The sequence below is a fragment of the Formica exsecta genome, unplaced genomic scaffold, assembly GCF_003651465.1.
Source record: "Formica exsecta isolate Colony F162 unplaced genomic scaffold, ASM365146v1 scaffold436, whole genome shotgun sequence".
In the NCBI taxonomy this organism is placed as follows: Eukaryota; Metazoa; Arthropoda; class Insecta; order Hymenoptera; family Formicidae; genus Formica; species Formica exsecta.
The window spans coordinates 242,137-257,653 of NW_021851597.1; the positions used below are offsets into that span (position 1 = coordinate 242,137).

The window sequence follows — 15,517 nt, forward strand, 5'->3', positions numbered from 1 at the left end:
TAGAAACTTGCACATTGCTTCCTCATCATTTTATCTTACAAAGCTTAAGCTACTTTAAGCATACGGATTTTTCAATTTTTGCTTCCTCATACAGGAAGCTTTGTGAGATATCTCAAATTTACTAAAAGTTACAGCGTGTACAGACATTTCTCAAAAAATTCAAAATTTTATAAAAAATAAACCCTTTCACCAATACTCACCAAATTCAGTAGCAACTATCCTTTAATAATACTTTATCCATGTAAAAAAATTTAACCCGATATCTCAAAAATTGGAAGTTAGAGGTTGTACAATATATTGCGTACATACATCATACACACATACACACATACACACATTCACACATTCACACATTCACATATACATACATACATACATACATACATACAGATATCTTTTAGGAATATGATTTTTCGTTTTGGAACATTCTAAACACATCGGCATAGAAAAATCAAAAAAAAATTTTGTCATGAAAACAAAGCTTCCTCTATGAGGAAGCAAAAAATAAGTCCAATATCTGAATTCCCTATGTTGAGATTGTATCAGAAATTAAACTGATAGAAGTAATTACATTTTTAATCTTCTGCCAGTTGCTCTTTGCAAGTTTTATATACTTCTCATGACTGAAACTCAAATACGAGATGGGGCGCATCGCGCGTCGCATAGCGGTAAATAAACGAACTAGCGGCTGAAGTATGAACTATCTTTTTGCCATAACAGATGTCTAATGGACATCCATGATGGATTTATATACGACATCTTCCATGGAGATAATATGGATTTCTATTAGAAATCTATACAATATCCACTGTGGAGATAGATGTCGCATGAAGTTATGGAGGTTATATGGACGTCCAATGGATGTCATGTTCCGTGTGGGAATGCACCAAAGTGGTAAGTAGTAAAAAAGTGTAAACAATTGTGATAAAATAAAAAGAATGACATCAAATAAGATATATTGTATATAGTTGTTTTTGTAACTAAAATATATTGAAATATAATTCAAATATCCAAATCCGTTTTTTCTTATAATGTCGCTTTTCTTTTGAAGTTTCACTGGTCCAAGCTACAAAACTGCATTAGCTGCTGCTGCAATTGCAATTTTTTGATTTTGTAACGGTTCACCTTTCCCGTACGTCGCGGATCAAGGCTCGCCGGTGCCAGGATTCGGGAGAAGGGGGAAACTCCAACTTACTTTACCTCGGTATAAGCGGTTTAAACAATTATGTTTATTTAAGCGATTATCAAAGTTCAACACTGAGCTATATTATATGTACAATGCAAAATGCGGGAACGGTGCGTACAGAGTTTCGCGTGAGCAGTTGTTATTCACAATGCGACATGCAAGAGCGGTGCATACAGAAATTTGCGTACAGAGTTTCGCGTGTGGCTGGTGCGCGTAGAGCTCGGGAAGCGAGCGCGGCTCATGCGGACGTGTTCTGCAATCGCGGTGTTCGCATGTAAGTAAACTATGGTTATTCTAAGCTGGACGGAATAGATCTTAAATACTACGAGTGTCGCGTGGCCTTCGTTCGTAATTCCAACGGCCTGACTACCTTATCCTTAGAAGGACGGGGCGTCGGCACTTTCTGCGGCCTACCCCTAAGCCCGTATCAGACTACGCATTGAAGATTGAGATTAAAGATTGGAATTTGACCAAACAGGACAAAGAAATTTTAGTCTCTTTTGTTCTGATTAGTCAAATTCCAATCTTTAATCTTCAATCTTGCTTGTATCAGACTACGCATTGAAAATTGAAGATTGAAGATTAAAATTTGACTAATCAGAACAAAAGAGACTAAAATTTCTTTGTCCTGATTGGTCAAATTTCAATCTTGAATCTTGAATCTCAATTTTCAATGCGTAGTCTGATACGGGCTTTAGAGCGCGGAGACCAAAGCGGTCTTATGATATAAACAGGTCGCGATATACACAAGCGGTGTTAGAGTCCTTTAGGACGCGGAGACCAAAGCGGTTTTACGGTACAAACAGGTCGCGGTATATACAGAACGGTCTTACGGTATAACGCGATACGGACTTATCAACTAGCAGGAAGCGCCGTCCCAGCAACCGGGAAGCCCGGCCTAACTACGGAAAGCCCATAGCCTGGTGTAACGCGAGGTATCAGGATGCGCCGTCTCAGCAACCGAGAAGCCCGGCCTAACTATGGGAAGCCCGTAGCCTCGTATAACGCGGGGTATCAGGATGCGCCGTCCCAGCAACCGGGAAGCCCGGCCTAACTACGGAAAGCCCGTAGCCTGGTATAACGCGGGGGGGTATCAGGATGCGCCGTCCCGGCAACCGGGAAGCCCGGCCTAACTACGGGAAGCCCGTAGCCCGGTGTAACGCGAGGTATCAGGGTGCGCCGTCCCAGTAACCGGGAAGCCCGGCCTAACTACGGAAAGCCCGTAGCCTGGTACAACGCGAGAGTCGGTTCAGGATCCGGAGAGTTGTACGTGACAGGAATCGGGATCGGGAACTGGTAGCTCGCCGGAGCGCCTTATATACCGGTGGCCGGCCTCCCACACACGCGAGTCGGCGCGTGGTGGGGCGGCCCCACGGTGGGGCCGAGACACGGGTGTGGAAGTTTAGGGGCGCCATAGGCGCCGAGCCTCAGAATTGTGGGCGGCTGGTCGGTCCGCGAGGCTGGTAACGTATCGTTACAATTTTCAAAGTTTCAACATTATTTTTTTGAATCACTTGCTTACATCGCAGACAGCACAAAACATTCTCATCAGGATCATCCTGAATATGTCCAGGATGGTTTCAGGACATAGGATGTTTTAACCCAGACAGCACAAAACGTCCTCAGGATCATCCTGAATATGTTCAGAATGGTTCAGGATATTTGTAGGATGTTTTAAGATATTATTATAAATATATTTTATGAAAATTTAATATGCATACATGATTACTTTCGGTTATGTAGGCTATTTAATATAATTTAGAAATTTTAAGTATTGTAATAAGTATTAATGTCCTATAAATGTCCATTGGATAACCCCTGGATGTCTGTAGGATATCTGCCCTGTCTATTACCCAGACAGCACAAGGATGTCCTTAGGACGTCCAAAGGGCATCCAATATAATAGACAGGGCAAATATCCTACAGACATCCAGGGGTTATCCAATGGACATTTACAGGACATTAATACTTATTACAATACTTAAAATTTCTAAATTAAATTAAATAGCCTACATAACCGAAAGTAATCATGTATGCATATTAAATTTTCATAAAATATATTTATAATAATATCTTAAAACATCCTACAAATATCCTGAACCATCCTGGACATATTCAGGATGAACCTGAGGACATTTTGTGCTGTCTGGGTCACTATGTAGAAAAAGCAAAATCTCGCAAGCTTACAAATATATGTTTAATACTACAAACACAATAATGAGATATTAAAACAGTGACATACGCGAGGTTAGGATATCTGTCATATGTGCAGTAGGCAATGTATAAAAACGTTCTGTTAAAATATTTTTATTATTTATATATGGGTTTATTTTTTGTATATATATATTTTTCCTGTTGTTTGCTATCCGTAAACAATTAATAATTGTACTCTTTCGAAATTAAAATTCCACATATATCACGACATCGTGAGATTTTACGTGCAAAAGAGTACCGTACAATTATTAAATGTTTACAGACAATATATCATACATAAAACACAGATATACAACAAAAAAACCATATATAAATAAAAACATTCTAACAGGTCGTTTTTATATATTGCTTACTGCATACATGACAGATATCCTAACCTCATGTATGTCACTATTTTAATATCTTATTATCAGTTTTCAGTATCAAACATATTTGTAAGTTTACGAGATTTTGCTCTTCGTACAAAATGACATTGGGTAAGTATTCTTTGCTAATGTGATAGAACTTGGGTACTTTAGTAATGTGGGACAGTTCTTATTGTTAAATATAAATAATAAGACATTACAATTAAAAACGAGTATTTTCTGTTATATCTTCTTAGCTTATAATACAAGAGTATGTATATGTAACATAAGTCTAATAATTTTCAAGTCATTAATCAATTTCTTTTATTTAGAGTGAGATCTTTACGCTAGAAATAAATCATTTTTGGGTCTACGTGTGCTGGGATAACTATTGTACAAGTACAGTATGAGGTGATGTTTTTAAGTATTGTGTTTTCTGACTGTTCGTTTAACCTAAAGAAAGACTGAATTGTGATGATGACAATTATGCTGGTAAGATTGCTTTACAAGATCTTAATGTCACGCTACCTATTTATATTATATCATGTTTATTTTCATATTAAGCAGGCAAAAGTAATAACTCGGCACTAATTTGCAAACCAAGAATCCAGCTTGCATCGAATGTCTGGAGGGAATCCATTAACAAAGCACGAGAATCTTTTAAGCGAGAGTTCAATATTATAGTCTCCGCTAATAGAATCTTGTGATCTGTAATGGAATGATCAACGCTCATTCATTAACTTGCAGTGTCTGTTGAAGCAATAATGATTTTGTACTGTTGACGTGTTAGAAGATTGAATATGAAGATTGAGTTTGAAGATTGAACATTTATATCGCTATTCAGTTAGTGAATATATCAACGAAGACAGTGCTTTGGCATATTATATCCAAATATGGCATATTGTAATATTTATATTATTATACATATTATATATATCTCACAAAAGAAAAATCTTACAACATTTTGTTCTTAACCGATTTATCAGCATTACAATTACATTGCAGTGTACATATGAACACATTATTTTTCAGAGAAATAATCTTGTATCAATATGATAATTATATTTATAATAATTAAAAAATACTTGAAGGTTTACATATATGTACTATCACATATAATGCATATACATATGTTGAAATATGGAATTATTAGAAATATTAGAATAGATATATTTATATATTTGTGTATCGGTGTATTTCATATGGTGAACGAAAAATTTTACCGCACTCTTTCGCACTTGAAATCTTACGATGCCGTGACATACTTGAAATTTTAAGTGCGAAAGAATACGGTATAATTCTTCATTGTTCACCATACGAAATACACCGATATACAAATATATAAATATATCTATTCTAATATTTCTAATAATTCCATATTTCAACATATGTATATGCATTATGTGAGACAGTACATACATGTAAATCTTCAAGTATAATTATTACAATATAATTATCATATTGATACAAGATCATTCTTTGAAAAATAATGTATTTATATGTACACTGCAATGTAATTGTAAAATTGATAAATCGGTTAAAACAGAATGTTATAAGATTTTTCTTTTATGATATAGATAATATACATATATAATATATACATATATAATACATATATAATAATATATATATTACAATATGCCACATTTGCATATAATATGCCAAAGCACTGTCTTCGTTGATATATTCACTAACTGAATAGCGATATAAATGTTCAATCTTCAAACTCAATCTTCATATTCAATCTTCTAACACGTCAACAGTACAAAATCATTATTGCTTCAACAGACACTGCAAGTTGGTGAATGAGCGTTGATCATTCCATTACAGATCACAAGATTCTATTAGCGGAGACTATAATATTGAACTCTCGCTTAAAAGATTCTCGTGCTTTGTAAATGGATTCCCTCCAGACATTCGATGCAAGCTGGATTCTTGGTTTGCAAATTAGTGCCGAGTTATTACTTTTGCCTGCTTAATATGAAAATAAACATGATATAATATAAATAGGTAGCGTGACATTAAGATCTTGTAAAGCAATCTTACCAGCATAATTGTCATCATCACAATTCAGTCTTCCTTTAGGTTGAGTGAACAGTCAGTAAATACAATACTTAAAAACATTACCTCATACTGTAGTTGCACAATAGTTATCCTAGCATGCGTAGAAAAATGCATTATTTTGAATATGTGAAAATGTGCGCATCAAATTCAATTATTAATATTAAACGAAATTAATGTTAACAATTAATTGCACATGTATATGTCCTCTGGAAATCCAAAGGACATTCAATATAATAGACAGGGCAGATATCCAGATCCAGATCACTTTCGTATACACAATTTGCTGAAAATTTAAATGGCAAGCGTAATGTTAATTTTGATAAAAAAGAAATTGATTGATAATTTATATATTTAATTTATTGTTTTATTCTGCGTTTTGAATTCTGTTAAAGTTTTATTCAAGAAATATGCTATCCATAGCAAAATTTCAAGTTCCTATCGAATGGTCGCCGAAAACTCTTGGCGATATGTATCCTCATGATCTGCAATTGTATCAAAATGTTCCATTTGGAGAGATAATGCTAGACGAACTGCAAGAAATATGTGAAACACGGCTTAAAGGTTAATTGAATGTATTTCTCTCTCTCTCTCTCTCTCACAACATATATCTCATCTACTATTAAAATATATATCCATATAATTAATATATTAATATAATGTAATTTTCTCCAATATATGTGTGATTAATAGAAAAATATCTTTTTTATATGTTATAGTTCTTACTTTGGTAGAACGTATACATTTACAAAAATTAACAATGTCTGTGTCACAACGCAAAGTTGTTTTGGTTAAAGAATTGCACAAGGAAGGTATAAATGAATTCGCGAGGCTAATTAGTAGTCCTGGATGTAAATCACATACAGATGAGGATATACATATCAGAAGAAGAGATCATGTATCTCATTTTGTATTAAGATCTGTGGTTGCCTTCAATGCACTCAAAAAGCGCTGGTTTTTCAAGCAAGAAACAAGATTGTTCAAATGGAGATTTTCTTCGTTAAATAACGAAGGGATCGAGCAGTTTATGCGCATTAATAACTTTGATTTTACACCTGTGTGTTGGTTATCATCTGTTATATCATTTAAATTTGCTATTTTTTATTTATCTTGAGTGAATAGTATTCTGTTATTTTCAGATCAGTCAAAGTGAAAAAGAAGATATCAAGGAATATCTTCAAATGTCTTCTCCGCATGTTAATAACATTGATAGTACACAATTTTACAAAGTACCTTTCTTTCATGTAATTAGTTTAGTTAAGAAACGTAAAGTTTTCATTATGAATGGTGAAGCTTTTGTACCTGAAGGAGAAATAGCATTTGTATTTGTGCCATACTATAAGAATACTCTAATATCAAGTTTTGAAGTCAGTATCTGTGAAGTACAAAAATAATTATTACAAACTGTTAGCAACTATTATAATTTTCTCTGTTCTATATTATTATATTTTAGGCTGCACGTGAAGATAGAGCTAATTTATATAATGATGAAAGGTTCATTCATATTTTTGCCAATTTAGAAAATAATATTCATATTGAGAGTACTATACTAGTACAGGATCAAGAGGTACAAAAATATGTTTCACTTGATCAGTTGGATAAGGTAAATGCATATGCATTGTTAATCACTGATAGTTTTATCACTAATAGTGGAAAATTTTTGAATTTTACAACATGTCTTGTAATAATTAACATGTTAAACATTCTTATAAATGATGATTTTGCTATAGTTTTCAGAAACCTCTTATCCTCTCTGTATGAGAGTGCTTCACAAAGCACTAAGGAAGAATCATCATCTTACACATGGTGGTAGAGTACAGTACTGTTTGTTTCTGAAGGGTATAGGAATTTCTTTATCTGATGCAATGATTCTATGGAAGAATGAGTTCACAAAAATAATGGACGAGGCTATGTTTAACAAAGAGCACAGCTACCAAGTAAGATTTGTCTTTGGACAGGAGGGTAGTCGACGAGATTATCAGCCCTTTACATGTCTAAAAATTATGGAATCAATTGTTGGACCTAGAGATTATCACGGATGTCCTTTTAAACATATGCTGCAGGATATACTTGAAGATGAACTTATCAACTGTGGTTTTAATGCATTGGGTAAGTATGCACTAGATATTAATTTATATACAAGAATAATAGATTTTTATTTTATCTATTCTAATTAATATTTAAACCAGAGAGATCAACAATAATGAATTTGTCAAAGAATGGCCAATATTCTGCAGCATGTAACAAGTATTATGAAATTAAACATAATTGTTTTAATGACACTTTGTTTAAACATCCAAATGTATATTTTAATGAAAGTGTGAAACATCATACCTTCTATCGCTATCATGGTAAGATTCCATTATCTTATACATATCAAATAATTTATTACCATGTACAAAACTGAATGTTGCATTAAAATTAAATGTTTAGATCTGGGAACAGAAGATGCATATTAATTAACATACAAAATAAGAACATCTGAAGAAGCTGGAACTATTAGGACTATCGCAAATTATATTTCATATCGTTAACAGAGAAAAAGCAAATAGCAATTTTTATAAATCTCTAATTATAAATATATATAAATGCTGATTTATTTAAAACTAAAATATTATTATCTTGAGAATAATATTTCTGAAAACAGATAAGTGTTTCGATGAGTCTTTAGCAGTCTTTAAAAATTTTTTTTTTATTTCAATTTCAAATCTCAGATTATCTTCATCTTAATTATCATAATAAAAATGAACAATCATATAAACATTTATTAACAATAAAAAAATAGCAGTTTTTTTCAATTCATATATAGTTTATACTAGTTTTAGTTGATTTGATAGTTCATATATATTTAAATGGTTCTCAAATTTATGAAAAAACATGACAGTACAAAATGTGCATCAATACATTCATGCAATATTTTAGTTGAGACATACTTTAATAGTAAATTTTGTTTGTAATTAAATTGATTGAGTTTAAGAACTTGGTTAATCTAACGTATAACATGTGATCTTTTCTTAACAAAATAATAGGCTTAAAACAAAAAGATAGAAAACATTGCATCAAAAATATTGCCACGATATAACACAGTACAATTTACTATGTTCCATGACTTTTATTTTGTAGATTGCTGCGGCGATACGTAAGTACCGAATGTTATATGTATGTACATTTAGGTGATAGAGAAGTATTGTTATGTACAAGTACACTGAATTATAAACACTTAACACTTGTCATACCTTACACATTATTACCTTAGTCAATTCGTAACGTTGTACCGTTGTCTCGTTAAATGCTATTTTAAGCAAGGCTACATGATTGAAGAGTGCGAGAAATTTTTGGCACAGTTTGTTATCTTAATGAAAACAAGATCCAAAGAGAGTTTTCGCGTTAAACAAATTCTAAATATAGCTTATCAGCAAAGTACAGAAGAAATACTTATAATCCTCGTAATATTGTTTGAAACAGTCGTTATATGTCAAATATAAGTTTCTTCAATCTAAAATTTCGATGTCTGACGATGTCGAAATGATATGTGCAATGTGTAACATCAAGTCAATTCCGCAAAAATTCATCGTAAAACGAATGCGTGCGCAAAATTCAATTAATATCACGTTGCAGTCTATCAATTTAATATAACCAATATAATGGCTTCTCATACACATATACAATAGAGAAACCGTCATGCAATTTCAAAAGCGGGATGCATCATAAATTTAACAGCAATGGATGCAGCAATGATTTATGCAATGCGTATATTACAACTTTTTGTTAACAAAATTAAAATAGTTCTTATTTTTTACGTTCACGCGCATATGAACAGCCACCCCTGTATACATATTTAAGAAACTATAACTGTGTATTTTCCACTCTGAAAATGCAATGCACTCATTCATACATTATTTTTACACTCATATCCTCTTTTTCACAAACCTTTTATATAGAAATAAAATATGTTAGTGGGCACATCCATAAAATCATCATTTATAACAAACAGGTCAAATTATATAAAGTCTTGTATTCTTTTTATCATTTACGCGTATAAATATTGTTAAATATGTATATTAAAAATTTGCTACATATTTCACGATTATTTTACACAGAATTTGTTATTCTATCTCGATAATGACATAAGTTGCTTATATAACTCCTTTTCTTTTCTTTTTTAATGGAGACGGACTTCTCTGGTATCTGAAGAGCTAATAAGGATTTAATAAAGTGTGTGTGATCCTTAACGCTCCTCCCATTTATCAAATCATTCACCTTACAGGCAATGAAGATAAAACAGAAAAAAAAGGAAAATATAATATTGGATTAATATCGCATTCTTTATGAGGATGAGTCGTAGTGTCATTGTATAAAAATCTAAACTGACCTTAAATGTGTACTAAAAAATATTGCTTCTGTCAAGCGAGAGGGCCGATTTATCGGTGATGTTTCCAATAAAGGTTAACCTCTGTGCGCTCGGGATATACTTTCGTTGACGTCTCCACGACTCGTTAATTCGGATCGTCAGTCAGACCGAACATTGTTATTGTTGACAAAACGGGACATATTTTGCTGCTATACATCTGGAATCCATTTTTTTTTTTTTTTTTTTTTTTTTTTAATTTTTATTCGTTAAGAACTTTTTTTTTTTTTTTATAATAATTAAAACTACTAATTTTACCGAAAAAGCCATACGTTTCAACTTTTAGTTTGTAACAAGTTTTATATTTTTTATTTCAGTAATACACAATATTTTTGTAATAATTAAAACTACTGATTTTACCGAAAAAGTCGTACGTTTCAACTTTTAGTTTGTAACAAGTTTTATATTTTTTATTTCAGTAATACACAATATTTTTGTAATAATTAAAACTACTGATTTTACCGAAAAAGTCGTACGTTTCAACTTTTAGTTTGTAACAATGTGCAAACGCGCTTATTTTACCTCTAATCCTATGTCGACCTTTAACTGTTAAACGAAATATATAACCTCAGTTTCTCTTAGAAAAGTCACTGTAGCATCCAATCGGATTGCTCGAAGAGTGTAGGGCAAATACTAGCGTGCGTTTTTCGTTGATTGGTCAAACACTCGTGTGAAAGGGACCGAGTTAACAGGTTCTTTCTTTTTTTTTTTTTTTTTTTTTTTTTTTTTTTTTATATATTAACGATTAAATCGATAATATTACAGAATACGACAGGACACCTGCATGCTGGTATGTTTTTTTTTGTAAAATGTAAGTTTTCTACTGTCGTATTGTCGTAAGATTTCAATGCCGAAGGAAGAATCGGAAAAACAACGATTTATCGCATATATTTACTTTGCTTCATATAAATTCACACAATAAATCGCTTGTCAGCGAATATGGACCGACTTTCTTGCTGAGATTGAATGCTATACACACACACACACACACACACACACACACGCACACCCTGTTAATCACAAAATAATTCGTGCGCACATACACACACACACATCACTGATAGCAATTTATCCAGATTTACAATTGCCTGATGTAGCCTGATTACTGTGGTAAGTTCCAAGAATAACAGCGATCCCATGGTGATAATAAAAGAACCAGCCACAGTTTGCGTTTTAATTTAACCCTTACGTTAAGCGCGACCTAAAGCATCGATCGCGGAAGAATTCAGACGGATATCTCGTAAACGGTACTGTACATTCTTTCCTCGTTGGAACGTGAGATACGCAGACTGCTCGACGGCTCTCGTAAAATCTCCGTCCAGCCGCAGGATGGCACGGAGACGGAAAAACTGGGCTATACGGATATCTCGTAGTTCATGTCGTATACGCTTGCCCGATCCGGTGTCGGTGTCGTCGGTCTCTGCGACGATCTCGGATCATTAGGCGCCGAAACCATTTCCATCGAGTCAGTCATCTCGAGGGCTCTGACGAAGGACATCGGTCGACGCCGGGCGTCTCCCGATGAAGTCGGTGTGGTGGGTGTTGCCATCGTAGCCGCTTTCCGCTTGATCTGCGGCGACTGATGTGGCGGGAAGACTGGCACTCCACCTCTCACAGCTGGATGATACGCCGCTCTGGGTGCGTTTGTGGCATACTGCTGAGTTGTTGGGCTTGTGGGATTCGAGCGATAATAATCATAGGGCGGGGGTGGCCGTTGAGAGGGCGACTGATGAGACACACCGCTCATCGCTCCTCCACCAGCGGCAGTAGGATAACTGCCGGGCGAATTGTCTTTCCACATGTAAACACCGCGCTGCGGCGAACCCGCCAGTTCGCGTATGTTGTCGACCGTTGTATTATTGGTTCTCGAGTACGGATGATCAGTGCCCTGTCGCACAAGCTCGCTTTCCGAAAGGAAACGCCGCTGCGGACTGTAGCCGGTAACGACGGTACTGGCAACGCTTATTCCTTGTGTATTGTTTCCTTGTTGTATGTCGTAATACGTTGGCGCTTCGTTCACGCCTATGAAATCCGGCCGACGAACCTGCGTCGGTGTACCTGGGTTTGATCTGTAAATAGACACAGCGTATTTTAGGTTTCTCCGAGATCTCCTCAGAAACGCAAAATGCTTTCGAATAATCGACAAATGCACAGTACAGTGAACCAAGATGAATATGCGAGTGCTTGAGCATTGTAGCCATACAAATACGGCTCTGGCGAGACATACAGGAGAGAGAGCAGCGCATCATTCCTGTTAAAAAATTAGCATCTATTCAAGAAACATAAAAAATAGCGAATCTAGGAAATATATATATATATATATACATATATATATATATATATATATATATATATGTTTGTGTATGTCTATGTGGGAGTGCATGTATGTGTATAAAAGTATATATATTTTTATAACCATGTTTTTCTATATATACAAAGATATAATATATGCAAGAAAGCATAATTGTAAACTACGGTATGTCCTCGTAGGATGAAGTTCGTGTTTACCTGCAGTAGGTTGCAACATGATGGTAGAAAGCAGCTCCTTGCAGTTACCACCCCCTGCAGTGGGACACAAACTTATCTATATACCATATATCTTGTAGTATATACATGCAAAAACTAATCCTCTACAATATTATTGTAAGCTACATTGCGCAATTTTCCTTTTTGACACGTTCTTTCGTCATTCGGAAGGTGAGAATAATGGTGAACAGAAGAGGAGAAAGAAGAGCAAGAGTGAGGTGTTTGATAGTAAGGAACATAAGGACATTTTGACAAGACAGGCCGACATTGTGACTCTGTTCTTTATAGCTGAACCAGCTACACTAGAATTTCTTTTTCTCTCCACATTGGAAGGAGAAAGATAAACTCTGAATTAGTCAGCCAGTTCAGCTCAGTTCAGCTATAAAGGACAGACCCTGTATTAAAGGGTATAACAAAAAGGATATCATAAGAGGAATATCGTTCATTTTGTATATTGGCAGCGTGCTCAAGAGATGCAATGTAACTATTACTAGTGTGGCGCTTCCCTCTTGCTCTCTACATTGAGATAATTTTGTGCAATGTGAAAATCGCGACATATCGCGAAAATCGAAAGATATGTATATATATGTATAATTAAAAATATAGTATATCAGAAATTGTAATGCAAGTATTCAAATATTTTAAGAGCCGATCAAGTATAAGCACTCGATCAAAAAAACAATTTCGTTATTTTTGTATCACATGTAAATATATTTACATTACGATTAGAAGACATTTTTCCCAGCTTAATCGAGCTATATATATATATTTTTTGTTCTCTTTCAGATGTATAAAATATGATGTACCTTCGTATAGGACTGGATATGGCAAGTGGAGTAGGTACTCCAATAGCTTTGATGCGTTGTTGCATCGTCGGACTGGCGCCACCCGGACCTTGACTACGTTGGGGGACTGTTGCGGGCGAACCACTTGTCTCCGGTGACAACGGATCGGGTGTATGACTTCGAGATCCGTTCATCCCTCTGCAAATACGACGAGTAACGCGAATATCATGAAAGAGCGTTTTGCATGTCAATCACTCGTATTTATCACACGTACCTTGGCCTTGGATGTGGACTGCCTCTAGGATAGTGTATTGGATGGCGAAGCTGCGATGACGGAGGATGCCTGGGAGATTCATTGTTCTCCACAGGTGGCAGGAAGAAATTGCTTTTGGAACCGTGTCTTTGCAACGGGGGCGTAGGTTCACAGTCGGCGGACTGAGACGCCGTCGGTTCCATATCCGTATCCGATCCATCTCGTCCAGGAGATAACTGTAAAGAGGAAACCAACATGTTATCCATTTCATCCCAAAGGAAATGTTTCAAACAAGAGTATATTATAATATATACATTGTGATACATTACACATTTTCTATGGACATTAGAATCAGTTTATGGGATGGAGATGGGATATATGTAAACCATTGAAAATCAATAAGAACATTTCAGAACTCTGGATTGAGTGGAACTGATAGAGGAGGTATCATCGCTGTAACTCATACTCTACAGATATCATGAAAAAGATATATAAAAATGTTTGTATATTAATATGTTCGTATAATATAATAATTTTATAGTGAAACACCAAAATATAATACTAAGAAGCGCTAATACTATAAGAAACAATTTGCAAACAAGATTGCTCATAAGTACATTTATTAACAATACTAACACTATATTACTAGCCATGCTTAAATACATGCTTCAAAACTGCAATAAGCAGAAAAAAGTGCTCAGAATGTAAGCTTTTAAAATTTGTCCGTGTATTTGTAATTATATTAATAAATAATAAAAAAGTGATACGAGTCTTGATGATAATAGCTCAAGTCCAAGCATTCTGAATCAAGATTGTCTTGTACACAGAGTAAGAAGACAAGCAAAACTGCACTAGCTCTTACCTTATTGTAAGCATTTGAACTGGCATTTCTAACACCATTGCTGCTATCCATGTAGGTCTTTACCTGGTTCTCACTGCCTATAGTAGATATCTCTGATGCACAAGCTCCACGTCGCTTTCCTGAATATTTATCAGGCTTAAGTAAACTGCAAAACACAGAGAAAATGCATTATAACAAAGTAACTTTTGTACAAAGAATTAATTTTACAATACCTTGGCTCCTTGCAATACCTTGGGTATTGTGGTCCAAACTGTGTATAACAGCAATTGCGTAGACAACCACGTGAAAAAGGATTGTAGCCCCCATTAAATTTGCCTGTTACCTGTTCATTAGTGGTTCGCCCTCTGGAAACAAGGACTACATGAAAGCCAGTCAGTCCAAAGATTGGAATGAATAAGAGCACTACCACTCCCATGAGTACAAGTCTGTACTAAAGTTAAGGATCTCATAAAAATTGATGTTAGATTCACATACAATTTTTACCATTTTTTCTAAAATTATCTTTCATGTAAAGGATACGCAACAATAGTATTAACTTCACCCAGCTGCTGTTTATGTTCCAGTACATAATATAAACAAAGCCCGAATATACTGAGCATATGAAAACTGAGCGATAGAAGAAAAAAGAAGAAATATCTATAATTCCTCCTACCAATGCAGTTGTTCACCCATGGGCAGTGATGGTCAAATGTCTAAAAAAAATATATAATTTATTTAAACAAATCATTGATTTGTTTCTCAATAAATGTTAACAAAAGCGAAACATACGTACCTCAATACAATGATTACAGACACTGCAATGCGAGCAACGTGGAGGTCGATAAAATTTGCAGGTGACACACCACTTCATACGTACAGTAATGCCATTGATCTCGACG

The 15,517-nt window shown here is 34.7% G+C and overlaps 2 protein-coding genes across 7 annotated transcripts in view; one reads left to right on the plus strand and one right to left on the minus strand.

Annotated features, from left to right (window-relative positions):
• Positions 1 to 5,932: 5,932 nt before the first annotated feature.
• On the plus strand, positions 5,933 to 10,419 carry LOC115240487 (DNA primase large subunit-like). 5 transcript variants are annotated; one of them, XM_029815667.1, is made up of 8 exons: positions 5,934 to 6,112; positions 6,201 to 6,369; positions 6,525 to 6,862; positions 6,945 to 7,172; positions 7,259 to 7,408; positions 7,536 to 7,914; positions 7,995 to 8,156; positions 8,239 to 10,419. In XM_029815667.1, the coding sequence occupies exons 1-8, from the start codon at positions 6,104 to 6,106 to the stop codon at positions 8,262 to 8,264; spliced, it is 1,461 nt and encodes a 486-aa protein (XP_029671527.1). In that variant the 5' UTR covers positions 5,934 to 6,103; the 3' UTR covers positions 8,265 to 10,419. The 5 variants fall into 5 exon arrangements, with proteins under 5 accessions (XP_029671523.1, XP_029671527.1, XP_029671525.1 ...); XM_029815663.1 differs by lacking the exon at positions 8,239 to 10,419 and having other exon boundaries at positions 5,933 to 6,112; positions 7,995 to 8,230; XM_029815665.1 differs by lacking the exon at positions 8,239 to 10,419 and having other exon boundaries at positions 5,934 to 6,106; positions 7,995 to 8,230.
• A 490-nt stretch (positions 10,420 to 10,909) lies between these two features.
• The window catches only part of LOC115240486 (palmitoyltransferase ZDHHC5), a 6,030-nt gene continuing 1,422 nt past the window's right edge, over positions 10,910 to 15,517 (minus strand). Inside the window, exons 4-10 of one of the 2 annotated variants that reach the window (XM_029815662.1) lie at positions 15,412 to 15,517; positions 15,159 to 15,331; positions 14,870 to 15,064; positions 14,640 to 14,784; positions 13,799 to 14,013; positions 13,546 to 13,722; positions 10,910 to 12,282 (exon numbers count right to left, since the gene is read on the minus strand). In XM_029815662.1, coding sequence (XP_029671522.1) covers positions 11,568 to 12,282; positions 13,546 to 13,722; positions 13,799 to 14,013; positions 14,640 to 14,784; positions 14,870 to 15,064; positions 15,159 to 15,331; positions 15,412 to 15,517 — 1,726 coding nt within the window. In that variant the 3' untranslated portion in view covers positions 10,910 to 11,567. Of the gene's footprint in view, positions 12,283 to 13,545; positions 13,723 to 13,798; positions 14,014 to 14,639; positions 14,785 to 14,851; positions 15,065 to 15,158; positions 15,332 to 15,411 lie in introns of both variants that reach the window. The other variant, XM_029815661.1, reaches the window with a different exon arrangement.

What these genes read in the sequence shown, in the direction of transcription:
- LOC115240487 (XM_029815663.1), top strand. An exon ending in ATGTGAAACACGGCTTAAAG is followed by an intron (nt 6,370 to 6,524) that starts GTTAATTGAATG and finishes TATATGTTATAG; the next exon opens with TTCTTACTTTGGTAGAACGT. An exon ending in CTCTAATATCAAGTTTTGAA is followed by an intron (nt 7,173 to 7,258) that starts GTCAGTATCTGT and finishes ATTATATTTTAG; the next exon opens with GCTGCACGTGAAGATAGAGC.